The sequence below is a fragment of the Podarcis raffonei genome, chromosome 9, assembly GCF_027172205.1.
Source record: "Podarcis raffonei isolate rPodRaf1 chromosome 9, rPodRaf1.pri, whole genome shotgun sequence".
Classification (NCBI taxonomy): domain Eukaryota; kingdom Metazoa; phylum Chordata; class Lepidosauria; order Squamata; family Lacertidae; genus Podarcis; species Podarcis raffonei.
In genome coordinates this window covers 76,598,661-76,617,111 of record NC_070610.1, presented here as the reverse complement: position 1 = coordinate 76,617,111, position 18,451 = coordinate 76,598,661, and the positions used below count along the sequence as shown (strand labels likewise).

The following is an 18,451-nucleotide window of genomic DNA, read 5'->3' as shown; positions in this document are numbered from 1 at the left end:
GCCCTGCGGAAAGAAATCAGATCCTGCAGGGCCCTGGTCTCATGAGGCAGAGCGTTCCACCAGGCCGGAGCCAGAGTTGAAAAGGCCCTGGCTCTGGTTGAAGCCAATCTAACTTCCTTAGGGCCTGGGACCACTAGGGTGTTGCTATTTATAACAGGATGCTAGACTAGATGGGCCACTGGCCTCATCCAGCAAGACTTTTCTGACATCCTTACATTTGGCAGTGGAAACTGCCATACCAGAAACAGCAAGCAGCCAGACTCTGTGTGCGCTGCTCGCTCCTGCACAGTTATATCACATCTTTGGATCAAGGCTGTCATATATTTCCCTAGCAGCAATGATGGACACATGTCGTGTGTCTCTGTAGGGCATGGCATGGCGTAAATAGCCAGTTTTATATTCAGAAAAGGCTTATGGGCAGTGTGCTGTAGGCTTGCAGAGCTGCCCTGTTTTAACCCCAAACAACTAAAAATAGATTCAACCTGTGACTGAACATTGCATGGCCATTTTTCTGCAGAGTGGCTGTTCATAGACTGATTGTTGCCATGGATTTTTCTTTCTTTCGCAAGTCACATTCTTGCGGTGGTAAAGGGTGTTAGAAAAGCAGCAAAGCTAGAGCAAGTGCCATTTTTGCTCCACTTGCCCATGGTATGCTAATTTTACTTAGTTGCAAAATTGTGAGAGGTGTGTGTGTATGTATTTGTATTATAGTAGTAGTTTTTTTAAAAAAAAACCCAAACACAACAAACCACCAAGTACTTCCTCCAAGTTTATCAGAAATAATGGCAGGTTATTTTCCTGAGAGATTGCCCACTCAACAAGCAAATCTTCATTTTCAGTGTGCAGAACTTGGAGGGAGTGTATTGGGTGCATTCTAAAGTTGGCATTGAGCAACCCAGTGTGCTTGTTATACTATATGACCTGAGAATGCACCATAAAACATGCTTGAGAACCCTTTGCGAGGTGTAGAAAATAGGGACTCCTTGGAAGAAAAATCAGTATAGAAGAAAGCTTGAAAGCCATCTCACTCTATGGACTGCGTTTTCCTTTTAGATCATCCCTATTTGTTCAGGAATGTTTCTAGCTGTTGCACAGAGAGAGGCTGGCAGCTACATGTAAAAGTAAAGCCAGTAGCTGATGGGTAAAATATCAGGTGTATGCACAGGTATCCAAGGTTTCCCCACCCACTCTAGGCTGCAACACACATTATCATTTTGGACTTGGAACAAGGGCAACTAAGAGTTGGAGTGGTATAGAATAGTGGCTAAAATGTGAAGTGCACTCTCAGCTCTGGGCACTATGGGAATAATAATACTGGCCTATATTGCAAGATTGTTGATAGGATTAGTGAGGTGGTATAGTGGCCCAGAATCCAGAATTCCTTTCTTTTCCTTTTCTGCTTATATACATAAAAATGTAAGGCTGTCGTCACGCTGGAGTTGACCAACCTCATCATGACGGCAGAAAGGCAGGCAATCAAGCAGTGTGGGTGGCCGGGGGGGGGTCAGGAGTGCTGTTCAATTGAGGGGGGGGTGCTTCAAGGATTGGTTTGCCAAACTGCTCTCTGAAGTGCCTCCTCCCTCGGTTAAATCTCACTGCAGCAATGGTCAAAGGAGCGTAGGGGGAGGTGCTTCAGAGAGCAGTTTGGGAATCTGCATTCTGAAGCACCTTCCAGGGCCATTTAAAAGGGGTTTGGAGACAGCTGTGAGAGTAGTGGGGTTGGGGCAAGCTTTGGGAGGAAAGGCAAAATGGTGGGTGAGGTGTAAAGGGAGGAGGGGACACCCAGGTATGTAGGACGGGGGCTTGGCAGGTAGACGGGTTTGCTGAGAAGGAGTGGCAGCCCCTCCTTTTAAAGAATTGTGTTGAACCTATACAGTGGTACCTCGGGTTACAAGCACTTCGGGTTACAGACTCTGTTAACCCGGAAGTAGTACCTCCAGTTAAGAACTTTACCTCAGGATGAGAACAGAAATTGCACGGCAGTTGGAGGCCCCATTAGCGAAAGTGGTACCTTGGGTTAAGAACAGTTTCAGGTTAAGAACGGACCTCTGGAACGAATTAAGTTCGTAACCAGAGGTACCATTGTAACAGTTCCCATGTTATAGTCTCTATGCAACATGCTGCTGCAGCTAAACTGTGGCCCTTCCTTTGAGAAGCTTATTGTCCCATTGCTCCTTCCCATCTTTCTGCCATGGCCTGCTAAGCTTTGTATTGGCCTCTACGGCTTCTGTGGTCCAAAAGGGGTCAGGAGGGAGGAGCCCCCATCTCCTGGTCAGATTAGCACAATGGTCTTTACATCAGAGGATGAAGCACAAGACCATGGGTCGGCTACTTGTCTCCCATGGGCCACAAGCAGCCCATGGCGGGTCGTTTAAATGGCCCATAAGCCACCCCCCAAACCGAGCTGCCCACACAGCACAGAGCGGGGACTCGCTACCGCGGCGCTGGAAATCGTGTCTGCGCAGATGCAATCCAGCCCATGGAGCGATCTCTGCAGGAGTGAACCAGCCCAGGCGAGGTAAACCTTGCTGACCCCTCCACAAGACCTTGTTTCTGAGGACTGATGTCTCTCCCATGGCCCACTCTTAGCATCACCAGATCTTACGAGCTTCTATCTTGGCACAGCATCTTGTAGGATGAGAACATCAGTTGTCTGGCGCATTAACGTTTTGAATTGTGCTGTACTCATCATTTTTCCTACTTTGTTTAGACTACAGGGCTATGCAGAAGAGAAGAGCAATTTCCAAGAATGAAATGGTTCAGAGATCAAAACGGTAAGGCTGCTTTTGATTGGAGGACAACCCTGTTATATTTTTGCATATGGAAAAAATATGGATAAATCTCATATATTTATTTTCTAACGCAAGTTAGAAAATGAACAAGGCACAAGATTGGCCATAGATATTGGGGCCTGAAAATCCAAAGCACATAATTTCTCCACTCCTAATTTACGTGGGGCACAACCCAGCAGAAATGTCGTTCCCTGGAGGTGAAAGTGGCTGGCCTGGAGAAGTTAAAAGAGGCAGAGAGGTTGATGGATACGGCCTTCAGGTTCATGAAAGCTACAACCCATTCCCAGGATGACAGCTCCCTCGCTGTGATGGAAAAGGAGGGTCTTGGGGAAGTGTTATGGGTAAGCGGTATAGTAGACATGAGTTTGACCAAACTGCGGGAGGCAGTGGAAGACAGGAGTGCCTGGCGTGCTCTGGTCCATGGGGTCACGAAGAGTCGGACACGACTAAACGACTAAACAACAACAACAGTATAGTAGACAAATTTGCTGATTGATACCAAAGGACAGTTAATAATAATAGAATCTGAGGGCATCCAATGAAGCTGATTGTTGGAAGATTCACGGCAGACGAAAGGAGTGAATCATTCACACAGCACATTGTTAAAGTGGGGAACTCCCTCCCTCAAGAATTATCAATGGCCACCAACTTGGATGGATTAGATAAATTAATGGACAGTAAGACTGACAATGGCTGCTAGCCACCGTGGCCGCGGTTTAACTCAGCCATAGGCAAACTCAGCCCTCCAGATGTTTTGAGACTACAGTTCCTATCATCCCCGACCACTGGTCCTGTTAGCTAGGGATGATGGGAATTGTAGTCCCCAAATATCTGGAGGGCCGAGTTTCCCTTTGCCTGGTTTAGCTCCACTGCTGGAGGCAGGGTGCTTCTGAATACCAGTTGCTAGAAATCGCATGTGGGGAAAGTGCTGCTGTACTGGGGTCCTGTTTGTGGGGTTCCCAGAGGCATTTGTTTGCCCACTGGCCTAGATGGGCCTTTGGCTTAGTCAATTAGAGCTGCTCACAGGCTATCTTGAAATAATCAAGAGATGTGTAAAACACCTTTCTGCCTGATTGTGCACCATGGGTAAGACTAGTAAAGGTAAAGGGACTCCTGACCATTAGGTCTAGTCGTGACCGACTCTGGGGTTGCGGCGCTCATCTCGCTTTATTGGCCAAGGGAGCCGGCGTACAGCTTCCGGGTCAGGTGGCCAGCACGACTAAGCCGCTTCTGGCAAAACCAGAGGACCGAACAACGGGAGCTCACCCCGTTGCGGGGATTCAAACCGCTGACCTTCTGATCGGCAAGCCAAAGAGGCTCTGTGGTTTAACCCACAGCGCCACCCGTGTCCCTTGGGTAAGACTAGTGATGTTAAATTCTTGAGAATAATCTTTTGGAGAATATTCTCGATTAATGAGAATATTAGCGAATTTTCATTTAAATTAAAAGAATATTCATTTTAATGCATTGAAAATGATATAATTAGTTAATATACATGTTTATTCATAGGTCCTGACAGTAAACTTGTTCAGATGGCAATCAAAAACTGTACAGATACTTTTATTCAGTGGGGCAATGCAGCAAATTCACATTCTTCGATTTTTTGCACCAAACTTGAAATTGAAAATTCAATGTGAATGACTCAGGTTAATAACTAAGCCTGCCACTAACCCGTATAATTACCATCAACTTTGAATTCTAATTATGTTGTGTATGTATGAAATGTAGCTTTTAAAATAAAAGGAATATTAAAAGAACACCTCAGGTCCGCTACATGAGTAACGTTCTTTTAATAAGCATATCTACGTGGTACAGTATTTTCAGTGCAATACTAATAAAATCAATATAAAGTTTGAAACAAAGGCTATTATTTCCAGAAAATAAAACACAAATAATCAGTAATGACAAGTTTTATAACATCAGAAATGCAAAGTACTATCTGCTTAGACAAGTAAAGCAACACACAATGTATTTATAACTGATAAATTGTCACAAGAAAGAAATTTATTTTTAAAAAATAGGCTTTAAGTAACAAGTCTCAAATTTTTATAAATTTATATTGACTCCTCAAACATTATTCATTTCTTACCCTGGCAATATTGCAGCTTGACTTATTTACTAGATTTTTTAAAATGTGGCTTGTAAAACTGGTTCTTACATTAGAATTTACAGTTTGTGGAGAATTCTCTCCGGAGAATTTTCTAGCAGAGAATATTCTCATTCTTGAGAATATTTTCCGGAGAATATTCTCACCTCCTCACTAGGTAAGACCTGTCTCTTAAACTTTAATGGCACCCTAAATTATCTCCCTGGGGCACACACCTTCCTTGTTCTGCAGTTAGGCCAGCTGTGGATAATCTCTCCTGTGGGAACAAGAGTTACAGGAACAGAAATCTTTCCAGCTTTGGCTATATATACATTTTTAGCCAGGGTATTTTAATGCCTAAAGAATAGGGATTTGTTTATGGTATGTTGTAAAGCCTGATCTTCTGTTCCGCAGTAAACTGGCTTTGACTTCGTTTGTTTATTAATGGCAGTTTCCCAAATATGTATTATGTGCATAGCAGGGATCGGGTTACTGGATTGTGGGGACCGATGAAGTGGTGAGAACGTAATCACCAAGGGACACATCCTGTCTTTATTCCAAATGAGCTGTTTGTTTTACTCTTCTCTGCAATATTTATCAGAACCCCCCCAGGGAATGTTCAAGCAGGCAACTCTTCTTTCTTTCTAACAAGCTCATTCCTTTAACTGCTAAAGGGGATTTGATAGATACTTCATTTTTGGAGCTGGGAATCGGGGGGTGTATTTTAAGGAACGCGCTGGGAGTGATTCACAGCCGTTCTCCTGCGTAAGCGTAATTACTCTTTATTCTGCTTTTGCAACCGTTCAACCATCATTTTGCTTTTCCTGCAATCTTTACCAAGTTCTTTGCCGTCACTTCTTTCTCTTGGGCAGGGGGCCTTGGGAGATGTCACAGCTTGAAGCACAGCTCTCTCTGCACATCTGTCCCGTGCGATGAGCCACCAGAGCTCTCTCTGACTTAGAGCATCGTCTCACTAGGACAAACTATAAAAGCTTTCTGGGAAAGGCTGGGAATTTGTCTGGGCAACAGTAAGCCTTTCCTAGCTTTGAGTCTTTGGCTTGTCCTCCCAGGTCTGCCTTCCACCTTGACTGCTGACTCCTGGCTCCCACTGGACAGCTGCTAACAGCTCTCCTCTAACAGCTGGGATCCTGGCTGTTGCTAGAGACCCGTGAAGCAACCGTAGCTGTCAGCTGTCTTTACGGGGCCCTGTCAGGATATAGTTCTGTTCCACCTTAAAAGGAACAGGCATGCCTGTTGTGTGTCACATGCCTGTTTACTTCCAGCACGAGTCTGCTGGGAACTTCCGTTTGTATATTGCCTTTGCCTCTACTGCTGTTTTGCTGGACACGAAGGGAAGCAGACATGTTTTTCCTTTGTTCCTGAACTATGCTGAATAGGGACACAGGTGGCACTGTGGGTTAAACAACTGAGCCTAGGACTTGCCGATCAGAAGGTCAGCGGTTCTAATCCCCGCGGTGGGGTGAGCTCTCGTTGCTCAGTCCCTGCTCCTGCCAACCTAGCAGTTTGAAAGCATGTCAAAGTGCAAGAAGATAAATAGGTACCGCTCCGGTGGGGAGGTAAATGGTGTTTCCGTGCACTACTCTGGTTCGCCGGAAGCGGCTTAGTCATGCTGGCCACATGACCTGGAAGCTGTACGCCGACCCCCTCGGTCAATAAAGCCAGATGAGCGCTGCAACCCCAGAGTTGGCCATGACTGGACCTAATGGTCAGGGGTCCCTTTACCTTTATGCTGAATAAATGCCTATAAATAATGCTTACACATGTCTCTGTCCGCCACTTCTGTAGTGAAGATTTATTCACTCTGCTGATATGTTCAGAAGCTGAGCATGCTCTTATCAGAGGTTCGAGTCGCTGATTGATGCTGTTCCGGGAACCAGAGTTCACCCAGCTGCCGGCCGGTAGCTGGAGACAGCTGGGGGCCTGCCAAATGCCCCTGTCTCCCCGGACGCATCCCAACAGGTCCATGGGCTTAGAAACCTTGCCCATCCTGATTAAAAACCAACACTCTTTGAAATGTTCAGCTTTTGTGGGTGGAGGATGGCAGTTCAGGTCCAGTCCCCGGCTACAAATCCTGTAAATCCAGGTTTCAGTCCTGTTACAGGCCTGATTTCTGGTGCTTATTTTACAGAAAATGAGCCAAATAAGGAGTTCTGTAGAATGGTCTGGGGCTATTTCTCAGAGCAAGACAACCCTTGCCACTCTTCTTTGTCATACACTTGGTGTCTTGTTTCTGTGAGGCCTAGCAAGCCTGATCAGTTGGAGAGGTCAGTTGGAGAGGTCAGTTGTTGCAATTTGAGCCTACAGCAGATCCTGAATCTGGGATTTGTCAGGAAAGCTTTCAGCCTGGTGCTGGCCAAAGGGAGTAACTGAAAGAAGAGCAGTCAGGCTCAAAAGAGTATTTTCATCAATTTTAGGCTTCAGCAGATCACCTGAGATCCAGCAGGTCAGGCCTGTGTTTTGGCCCGGAGTACCAAAGAGATCACCTTGGCTCTTTTAAGCTCCCTCTTTCTTCTCCATATAACCCTGCACTCAGCAAGGCAATGGCTGATTCATTTAGGAGCGATTTCTTTAGAGTAATCCCTTCATTTTATTTTTGCTCTCTTAGCATCTATGAGCAGCTGCCTGAGGTGCGAAAAAGACGGGAAGAAGAAAAGAGAAAATCCGACTATTCTACAAATCGTTTGAAGGCTCAGCTTTATAAAATGGTAGGTGCTTTGATTTGGTTTAATACTTGTACTGCTTTTCCAACAGCTAATGTCGAGCTCAAAGCGGCACGCAATAATCACGGTAGAATTAAAACAACAATCAAACGCAGTAGCATATGAATAAAGCAAACAACAGCTGCAAGACAATTAATACAATTCCGTAAAGTCATAGTAACTCATTGTACTGCTGAGATACTTTCTCCCAGCCCCCATTTGCTTCCACAACAGCCCAGTCTTCTCTGAGTGTCCTTTGGAGAGTGAGAGAGTTGAGGAAGTTCATTGCATTGGGATAAACAGAATTTCCCCAGTGGTCAGATGGTCACAATGAAATGTTTCCTGCAGTTTCCATCTAAAGTACTGTATTTTTTTGCTCTATAAGACTCACTTTTTCCCTCCCCAAAAAGTAGGGGAAATGTGTGTGCGTCTTATGGAGCGAATACAGGCTGCGCAGATATCCCAGAAGCCAGAACAGCAAGAGGGATAGCTGCGCAGCGATCCCTCTTGCTGTTCTGGCTTCTGAGATTCAGAATATTTTTTTTTCTTGTTTTCTTCCTCCAAAAACTAGGTGCGTCTTACGGTCTGGTGAGTCTTATAGAGTGAAAAATACGGGACTTGACTTGCTGCCCAGATTAGCTACATGCATCAAATATGACGACCTTCCCCCTGCCCCAGTCCGTAAAACCTGTAGAGACGCCAAAAGCAGCCACAGCAAATTTGTTGGGAAGAAGAGTGCTTGTTCTGGGGGCCACTGTGAGATCCAGATGGGCCACAGGCTCTTCTTATGTTCAAACTTCACCTGATTCAGTTTTTCAGTGGGGAAACGGGAGTTTTGGCAGACAAGAGGCTCTCTTGCAATGCCCTGATTTATCCCCGGCAACCACACTTTCCAACCCTCCATATACCACCCGGGTCAACAAAACAAGCACTCATTTAAAAGGTGATGTTGTCTCGGAGGGGCAGAGGGAGGGAAACTGCCCAGGTACGCTGCTGCCATGCGCCAATGCAATCAGGAACGCCTGGCTTCTACACATGAACGTGTGCAGTTGCCTCCTCCTGAGCTGAACCGGTTGTCAGTGCCATCTGCATAAAGGAACGCGGGTGATGCTGTGGTCTAAACCACTGAGCCTCTTGGGCTTGCCGATCAGAAGGTCGGCGGTTCGAATCCCCGCGACGGGGTGAGCTCCCATTGCTCTGTCCCTGCTCCTGCCAACCTGGCAGTTCGAAAGCACGCCAGTGCAAATAGATAAATAGGTACCACTCTGGCGGGAAGGTAAACGGCGTTTCCGTGAGCTCTGGTTTCCGTCATGGTGTTCCATAGCACCAGAAGCGGTTTAGTCCTGCTGGCCACATGACCCGGAAAGCTGTCTGTGGACAAACGCCTGCTCCCTCGACCTGAAAGCAAGATGAGCACCCCAACCTCATAGTCGCTTTTCACTGGACTTAACCATCCAGGGGTCCTTTACCTTTTACCTTTACCAGTGCCATCTACTCTGACCGGCAACAGCTCTCTTTAAGATCCCCAGCTGAAGCCTTTTCTGACTCTCCTACCTAAAACCCTTTGAACGATTCTGGGATTGAACCTGGTTCTTATAACATGTGCTCTACCACTGAACGACATCTTTCCCTTTAAACATTTGAAGCTGCAGTACAAGGAATGTGGACATTGGTCCACCTAGTCCACTCTTCTCTGGCAAGTAGTGGCTCTGCTAAGGGTTTGGGGGCAGAGGTCCCCACCCCCCAGTCCTACTGCCTTTTAACTGAAGTCATCAGAGATTGAACTGGAGACCTTCAGCATGCTAATCCTGCAGCCTTTCCAGGCTTTAAATAGAAAATATTAAATATTATTATTATTATTATTATTATTATTATTATTATTATTATTATTAATATTTATACCCCGCCCTCCCCAGCCAAAACCAGGCTCAGGGCAGCTAACACCAAATATAAAAACAATTGATTGAAATACAGCTTAAAAAACAAGATTAAAATACAACATAAAAACATTAAATTGCAGCCTCATTTCAGTGGAAACTCAAATCAAAAACTTTTTGGGGGGTGAAAACGTCAAGTCTTCACCAAGGCTAACTATCCAGACTGGTCCTACACGGGCCAGAAAAAAGCCAGGGAAGTTAGAATATTTATTTTAAAAATAAAAAAGGAGGGGCAGGGTTGGGATCTCTTATATCAGGGGGTGTCAAGCTTGTGGGGCTCCCAGTTGTCATTAGATTACAGCTTCCTTCATCCCTGTCCATTGGCCATGCTGGCTGCTGGGCCAAAGGGAATTGGAGCACAACAACATCCAGAGATCCCCCACAGAAACCTGCCCTATAGGTTTGCATTGACAGCATTTGATACCCCATTTTCTCCACCCAAGTAGATTCCTGAATTAGCTCGGAGGGTAAGAAGCCATAACGGATCTTGTAGGGACAAGGTTCCTGGAGGAAGCTTTTCTCACGGCCCGGGATTTAATGATGCGTTCAGCAAAGCGGCTGCATGTTAACTGTTCCCGTACATAAAATGCAATTTGCAACGCAGAAAAGGTCCATAAATGCTCATCGTAAGCATCTCGGTAGCTGGCAATCCCTCGCTTTTATGATATCGCGTTATGGGCCCCCATAAATGCAAGTTTTGCACTGCGATTTAATACAAACAAAATAAAAACGGCATTGTTGACCTTCTTGCCTCTGCTGCTGGCACAGGGAGTAGACTGGGAAGAATGTCAAAGCAGAACCGATTGAACTTTCCTTGCTGTTTGCTTGTGTGTGTGTGTGTGTGTTTAGTTTTGGGAGGGAGAATTGAGGTCGTTACGTAAGAGTGCTGTGAATATTTATTTACTTATTAATTTATAAATTTCGGTGCCGCCCTTTGTGCAGTGATTACAAGGCAGTTTACAGTATAATCACAGGGCGGTTTGCAATATAACATTAGGGAAAGCCCATGGGCTTCTTCCCATTGCATGTGAAGTCCTCCCACAAGCCAACATGCGTTTAAATTAAAGTGTCATCAGAACGTCTCAATAAGAACCGACATTTGCAAGGAATCAGTCTTTTAATGTGGCAGGTGACTCCCTGCATGTGAACATCAAGCAGGCGTTTTTGCAGCACTGTTTTTTTTTGACACCACCAAAAAAAGATTCTGTTTCAGCAAGCCATGGTAAACCACCAAAGTTGGAAAAACAGGGGGGAAATATAATTGTGAATTTGACTTTTCGCCACAGGGGGGCACTGCAGTAAACATAATGAAATGGCCACAGATGCAAAGGCTGCAGCCTCCCTCCGTGGCAATGAGGGCCAGCAATTCATAGCTTTAAAAAAACCAAATTTTTCTAGGGCAGCACAAGCCAAAACGGCTTTTTGGACCCTGGCCTTTTTTGCTTACTGTGTTTTAACCGCTTTGATAATTTCTCCAAAAGCTGGCTGTCCATGCTGCCGGAGGCAATATGCTTCTGAATACAATTTGTTGGGAATTGTGCTGGTCCCGTGGGTTACCCAAGAGGCGAGGTCCAAGTCCGGTCCGTGGTCAAAGGTGCAACGAAGAGGCAGTCCGTAGTAGCTGAAGCTGGGTGCAGGGCAGGGAGTCGGGTGAAGTCAGGAACAGGCTTGCAAGCAGGGAGCCAGGGCAGGTCAGGAGCTCCGGCAGGAAAGCAGGACAGGGTCCAGGCAGGAACTGGCAACCAACAATGTTCCTCCTGCAACTTGGGACCGGGGCTGGCCGGCTTTTATCTGCCCTGAGGCATAGGGCAGCCCCGATCCTCTGATGACTCACCTTTCCTGGCCTGGAGGCAAGCACTCCTCCTGCGGAACTTAGTTCCCTCCGCCTCTCTGCCCTGAGCCTCTGCAGCTCAGGAGAGGCTGGAGGGTTACCGGACCCAGAGGCAACCTCAGCTTCCTCTGACGGGGCACCTGCAGGCAATGGGTCCTCCATCCCCTCAGGAGCCAGAACAGACTCAGCTGGTGCCTGCACCTGAGGATCCAGCACAGGTGAGGACCCTTCAGGCTCAGGCCCCAGCCCTGGCTCAGCTGGTTCTGGAGGCGGGGAATCCTGTGCAGGCTGGGATCCCTCAGGTTCAGCATCTGAGTCCGAATCCCAGGCCATCACAGCAATCACAATTGGGAGAGTGTTGTTGCTTGCAGGTCCTACTTGCAGGCCTTCCCATAGACATCTAGTTAGCCGCTGTGAGAGCAGGATTCTGGGCTAGAAGGGCTTTTGGACTGAACTGGAAGCCAGGCTCTTGTCACCACGTCTACCAACTCCACCTGGTACGCAGGCTGAGACCCTACCTGCCCGCAGACTGTCTCGCCAGAGTGGTGCATGCTCTAGTTATCTCCCTCTTGGACTACTGCAATGCTCTCTACGTGGGGCTACCTTTGAAGGTGACCCGGAAACTACAACTAATCCAGAATGCGGCAGCTAGACTGGTGACTGGGGGCGGCTGCCGAGACCACATAACACCGGTCTTGAAAGACCTACATTGGCTCCCAGGACGTTTCCAAGCACAATTCAAAGTGTTGGTGCTGACCTTTAAAGCCCTAAATGGCCTCGGTCCTGTATACCTGAAGGAGCGTCTCCACCCCCATCATTCTGCCTGGACGCTGAGGTCCAGCGCCGAGGGCCTTCTGGCGGTTCCCTCATTGAGAGAAGCAAAGCTACAGGGAACCAGGCAGAGGGCCTTCTCGGTAGTGGTGCCCGCCCTGTGGAACACCCTCCCATCAGATGTCAAGGAGATAAACAACTACCTGACATTCAGAAGACATCTTAAGGCATCCCTGTTCAGGGAAGTTTTTAACGTGTGATATTTTCATGTATTTTTGGTCTCTGTGGAAGCCACCCAGAGTGGCTGGGGAAACCCAGCCGGATGGGCAGAGTACAAATAATAAATCATTATTATTATTATTATAATTTTCTGTGCTACACCTTTTTTCGGCCTTCTCCCGTCCTCTCAAGGCTTCCGTTTCCACGGCACAGGATGGGTGGGCAGAGGAAGGATGCTTGATGACAGTAGGAGGTTTGCCCTCAGCCTGGGTATCATTATGGCATCGCAGTGATGATAAGGCTAACAGATTTCTCGTTTTCTTTCTCTGCAGAAAGTCACCAACCATATTTTGGGAAGAAAAGTACCTTGGAAGTGATGTCGAAAACAAGCAAGCAACCTTTTATTTCAATAAAACCTATCACACCTACTGAATATTTCACCACCTTCCCTTTTTGAGATGAAAAGTGTGTGAACAGATTACTCGGGTGGTTTTCCAATTATGCAAAATAGGTTTCATTAATGTTAATTAGTATTTTGAGGTGTCCTTCCCAGCATAATCTGACTGCTTCTACATATTTTGAATCTCACGAGGATTAAAAACAGGTTTCCGATAAATAATTGACTTTTAGTAGCGTGCATTTACTCTCCGAGATCATAGTAGCTTAGAATCAATTTATCAGAACAATGCAATCAGTGGGTTTTGTTTGTTTGTATATGTGTGTGTGTAGTTGTTTGTTAATTTATTTGATACTTGAATTTTGGGGTGTTTTGTACTTTTTTATAGTTGAGTTGCTCCCCTGTATCTTTGTTTTTCTACTACTGAAAAAATTAAATATCTGAAGACTCTGACTTCCAGTACTTCTACTTCTCGTTTTCTTTTGGCGTTGCTCCATGTGAAGGTATACAGGGTGTTAGGAGAGGGGTAGTACTTCTGGCTGGGGACCTGTCGTGCTCCTTCTGGGGTAGTTTGTTGACCTTTCGTCCCCACTCTGCACTCAGCTCTCACCTGTGGCTCCTAGAAACTGCCAGCAGGCGGCAGCAGCCACACCTAGGGAACGGCTTCGACTGGCCGGCTAAAGCAGGTGATGGGAGCTGATGGGTCTCAAACCCTCTGTGAGTCAGGGGCTTTCCCTGTATGAAGACAGGCTTCTGTAGTTTGAGCAGACGAGATTAATAGTGGGTCCCATGGTTAAGAAGGGAGTTTCTGCCCATGTTGTAGAGGGAAGCGTGGGGCAGATGAGGCTTGTCAGCCTGGGAAGGGAGCCCATCTAGGAGAAGGAAGACTCTGAACCTAAACCTCTGCTGCCTTGCGGGATATCTTTGGAAGGAGAAAATATTAAGGGCTAAGGGACGTGGGTGGTGCTGTGGGTTAAACCACAGGGCCCAGGACTTGCCGATCAGAAGGTCAGCGGTTCGAATCCCTGCAACGGGGTGAGCTCCCGTTGCTCGGTCCCTGCTCCTGCCAACCTAGCAGTTTGAAAGGATGTCAAAGTGCAAGTAGATAAAGTACTGCTCCGGCGGGAAGGCGAACGGCGTTTCCGTGCGCTGCTCTGGTTCGCCAGAAGCGGCTTGGTTATGCTGGCCACATGACCCGGAAGCTGTACACCGGCTCCCTCGGCCAGTAAAGCGAGATGAGCGCCGCAACCCCAGAGTCGGCCACGACTGGACCTAATGGTCAGGGGTCCTTTTTTTTTTTTTTTAAGTCCTACATAAGTGGGGTCCCTGAGATGGTTGGATGGTGCCTGGTACACCTCCTTCCAGCAACTCCTACAGCCAGGCTGGTGCCAGGTGTTTTCCTCTGCTTTCCTGTGGACCCCATCGAGAGAGAGGTCTTGTCAGCTGGGCAGCCCAGGACCTCCAGGCTTGCACCTCAGAAGGTCACTTTGGTGCTGCTAACAGTGGTTTGACTTCACCCCCGAAAGCACACTCCATTGTCTCTTGATGCAGGTGGATGCCAGCCAACCAGCTCCATGTGGGAGGCAGGGGAAAGAGATTTCTGGTTTCCAGGGTTTCTGCAGCTAGGCTTAGTGCTTCCTTAAAGTCACGCTCATTCATCTTTATCCTGGCTTTTGGTACTTGAGATATCTATTTTCAGGAACCACCTTATTTCTGTGATTGTGTTTTAAACTGTGATAAGGATACAGTGGTACCTCGGGTTAAGAACTTAATTCGTTCCGGAGGTCCATTCTTAACCTGAAACTGTTCTTAACCTGAAGCACCACTTTAGCTAATGGGGCCTCCTGCTGCTGCTGCGCCACCGGAGCCCGATTTCTGTTCTCATCCTGAAGCAAAGTTCTTATCCCGAGGTACTATTTCTGGGTTAGCGGAATCTGTAACCTGAAATGCTTGTAACCCGAGGTACCACTCTAATAATGTTGAATATACCCATGCAAAAAACTTTGTTTCACTGCTCCTTACTAAGGATATGTTTGTGGTTCCTCACAGCCGCTTTCCTTTTCTTCTTGATTGCATCTTACACTTCCTTCCCTCCGAACTGCGTGGGCTCTCCTTTGGGCAAAGTATCCTCTTTTTTTATAGGGTTGAATCCTGGCCAAAGGCAGCTGTGCATCGTTCCGTGAGTTGCCTGTGCGCACACCGAGGACATTGCGAAAAGCGGGGGGGGGGGAGATTGGAAGTAGCTGGAGCTATGCAGGGTCAACAGAAAAATGGGCCCTTTTGGGACTGGTTTGAAGAAGGGAAAACAAATTTCCATGGCAGATTGAAGAGAGGGCCACTACGGCAGGTCTGTGCTAGTACACATCAGATTCAATTACCCGGATATTTGTTGGATGTCAAACTCAGCCAAGAGCATAAGGTCAAACAGATTCCTCACTGGCCTTGCAGACAACTTCATTGTCCAGAAAGTGGGAGAAGCAACAAGAGGAACAGCCATTTTAGATCTGGTCCTAACCCATGTTGATGACCTGGTTAGTGGGGTAGAAGTGGAAGGATCATTAGGCGCGAGTGATCATGCTCTTCTGAAGTTTACTATACAGCGGAAAGGAGCAGCCAAGCATACTAGGACTCAATTTCTCGACTTTAAGAAAGCCGACTTCATAAAACTTAGGGAAGTGCTGGGTGAGATCCCATGGACAGTAATACTAAAAGGAAAGGGAGTTCATGATGGCTGGGAGTTTGTTAAGAGGGAGATAGTAAAAGCACAACTTCAGGCAATACCAATGAGACGGAAACATGGAAGGTGCCTAAAGAAGCCAGGGTGGCTATCTAAAGAACTTTTAACTAAGATTAAAAAAGGATGTGTACAAAAAATGGAAAAGGGGGGAAACCACCAAAGAGGAATTCAAACAAATAGCCAGCACGTGTAGACACAAAGTCAGAAAAGCTAAAGCACAGAATGAACTCAGGCTTGCTAGAGAGATTAAAAGCAACAAAAAAGGCTTTTATGGGTATGTTCGTAGCAAAAGGAAGAACAAAGAAACAGTGGGGTCACTCAGAGGAGAAGATGGTGAAATGCAAACAGGGGACACAGAAAGGGCTGAACTCCTCAATGCGTTCTTTGCCTCAGTCTTCTCCGATAAAGAAAACAATGCCCAACCTGAAGAATTTGGAGCAAATGATTCAGCAGAGGAAACACAGCCCAGAATAACTAAGGAGATAGTACAAGAATACTTTAGCCAATGATTCTATGATTCATCGTGCAAAACTAAGTACATAGAATCATAGAATCATAGAGTTGGAAGAGACCACAAGGGCCATCGAGTCCAACCCCCTGCCAAGCAGGAAACACCATCAGAGCACTCCTGACATATGGTTGTCAAGCCTCCATGTTTAATCCACACAGGAAATTTCTATATTCCTGCAAACAATAGGCAGAACTGCATATAAATCTTAATTTAATTGTAAATGCTGACCTCTTATTAGGTTGGCTAAACCAGGTGAGGGTAGCCGATGGGTCTTAAATCCCCAGTGAGTTAGGAACTTGTCTATTCCCTGCATACAAAGACAGACTGGCAGATTGAGCGGATGAGACTAATAGTGGGTCAAGAAGGCGGTTTCTGCACCTGCTGTAGCGGGAAATGGAGGGGATAAACCCTGAGGAACAATCCATACCCCCTAAGGCTAAGGAGTTAACCCTGTACAAATCTGGAGTCCCTAAGATGGTTGGGTGACGTCTTCTGTTCCTCCTTCCGGCAACTTCTGCAGCCAAGTTGGTTCCAGATGTATTCTTTTGCTTTCATTGGGACGACACCAGCAAGGCCAAAAAGGGGGTGGGGTGGAGGATCTTGCCGTCCAGACAGCCCAGGACCTCCAGACACACTTCTCAGGTTTGCACCCTGCAGAAGTCACTTGGGTGCTGCATCCCAAGTCTGCATTTCCAGCATGTTCACACTGTGGGATGTGAAACACAGGAGCAGTCAATTACAACATTCCTAGAGTGTACATGTGTAGACATGGGGAGGAATGTTTGTCCAGCCAGCAGGTAAACTTCCTGGGACAGACTTCCTACGCATGTGACTAGAGGTGGGTGTGGCCTCACCTGTGCAGGTAATGATAAAAGCACAGGGCAGGGGCAGCCATCTCTCTCTTGGCTCTCTTCTCTTCCTTCGAAGAAGCAACATCTGCTAAGCTAAAGATGCCCTCTTGGCTCCCAGCCAAGAGAGGAGAAAGGGACTATCTTCTTATAAGATAGGATCCAAATGTATATTACTTCACTAAGTTTACGTCTGCCTTCTGGGATCTGATGTGAACAGAATGTGAGTAAACTCTTTTTATACTTTTGTAAAGGACTGTGTCGTGTCTTCTATTTTAAGAGGGAATAAAGGATAAATTACCAGAGTGATTATTATAGAGGCTTAAGCGAGCTTGAGCACACGCTGCCGTTGCAAACTTAAATTAAGGGGAATGTTTTACTCTGCTGATATTGGGAACTTGTTAACACAAATTGGATAAGGATATAATCAGTCAATATATCCTCTCCTGCATCCCTGAACATTCCCACACACACTCATCTCTCGGCAATGTCTACACTGGCTTGGCCATGTCCACAGCATGGAAGATGGCAGGATCCCCAAGGACGCGCTCTATGGGGAGCTGGCTTCAGGCTTTGGCAGACCGACTCTGCATTACAAAGATGTCTGCAAATGTTACATGAAGGCCGGTAACACCAACTCTGCCGTGCGAGAATCCCTTGCCGGCGACCGCAGTGCCTGGAGACAAGACAGCAATGACCAGAGGAGCTCAGAGAGAAGAAAGGTCATGGTGCATCAGCAGCACAACCAGACACCTTAATCTGCCCCAGCTGCAACAAAACATGTCTCTCCTGTATCAGTCTACTCTCCAACAGTTTAGCTTCACCACAGAGGCACACTGCATTGTCTCTTGAGAGATGGGTGCCAACAGAACCATAAATCATCCAGAGTGCGATATTTCCAGTTCATCCCCTTGCACAGCACAAGTGATCTAGTCTTCTAACTGCTTTGCTCTTTCGCAGCAGGGGACTACTGGCCTGCTGAAACATGACAAAAGTGGAAAGCAAGATACTTGAAGAAAGGCGGGCGTTTTCCTTTAACTGAGAAGTCTTTCTGTTTTCTGAACTCGGATGCACGAAGTGAGATATCTGACTCTTATCTAAAGACATCTTGAAAGAGGGAGGAGGAGGGAGAAACTGCACTAGGGCTCTCTTTACACCCATATGAAGTTGGAATGCTTGCTTACCCGCAGAGAACGCAGCCTGAATCTGTAAACAGGAAAAACATCTGAAGGCATGTCAGCTGAATTAGCACATGCAACCCGTGAGCGAGTGGTCTAGTCTGCCAGATACTTCTGGCCTAAACTCCCTTGAGTTTGCAAGTTGTACTTGCGAGTAATCTTTTATAGGGGATTTCATCTGTCACACTGAAACCCCTGTTCTCTTGCCCCGGCGATAGGATTTTATGCTGCAAAAGCGGAATTGCATAAAAGAGCGTTGGGAGTTCACCAGCGGTTCAGTAGCACGATCCATGAAGTTTGCTGCCTGCAAAGTCTTCAAAGATGGCAGTGCGGTAGTACAGTGGTACCGCGGGTTACAGACTCCACTAACCCAGAAATAGTACCTCGGGTTAAGAACTTTGCTTCAGGATGAGAACAGAAATCA

General features: G+C 46.7%; 1 protein-coding gene across 1 annotated transcript in view; it reads left to right on the top strand.

Annotated features, from left to right (window-relative positions):
• The window catches only part of ALMS1 (ALMS1 centrosome and basal body associated protein), a 59,679-nt gene extending 46,473 nt beyond the window's left edge, over nucleotides 1–13,206 (top strand). The window contains exons 16-18 of the mRNA XM_053402132.1: nucleotides 2,711–2,774; nucleotides 7,505–7,604; nucleotides 12,689–13,206. Coding sequence (XP_053258107.1) covers nucleotides 2,711–2,774; nucleotides 7,505–7,604; nucleotides 12,689–12,733 — 209 coding nt within the window. The 3' untranslated portion in view covers nucleotides 12,734–13,206. The remainder of the gene's footprint in view (nucleotides 1–2,710; nucleotides 2,775–7,504; nucleotides 7,605–12,688) is intronic.
• Nucleotides 13,207–18,451: the final 5,245 nt, after the last annotated feature.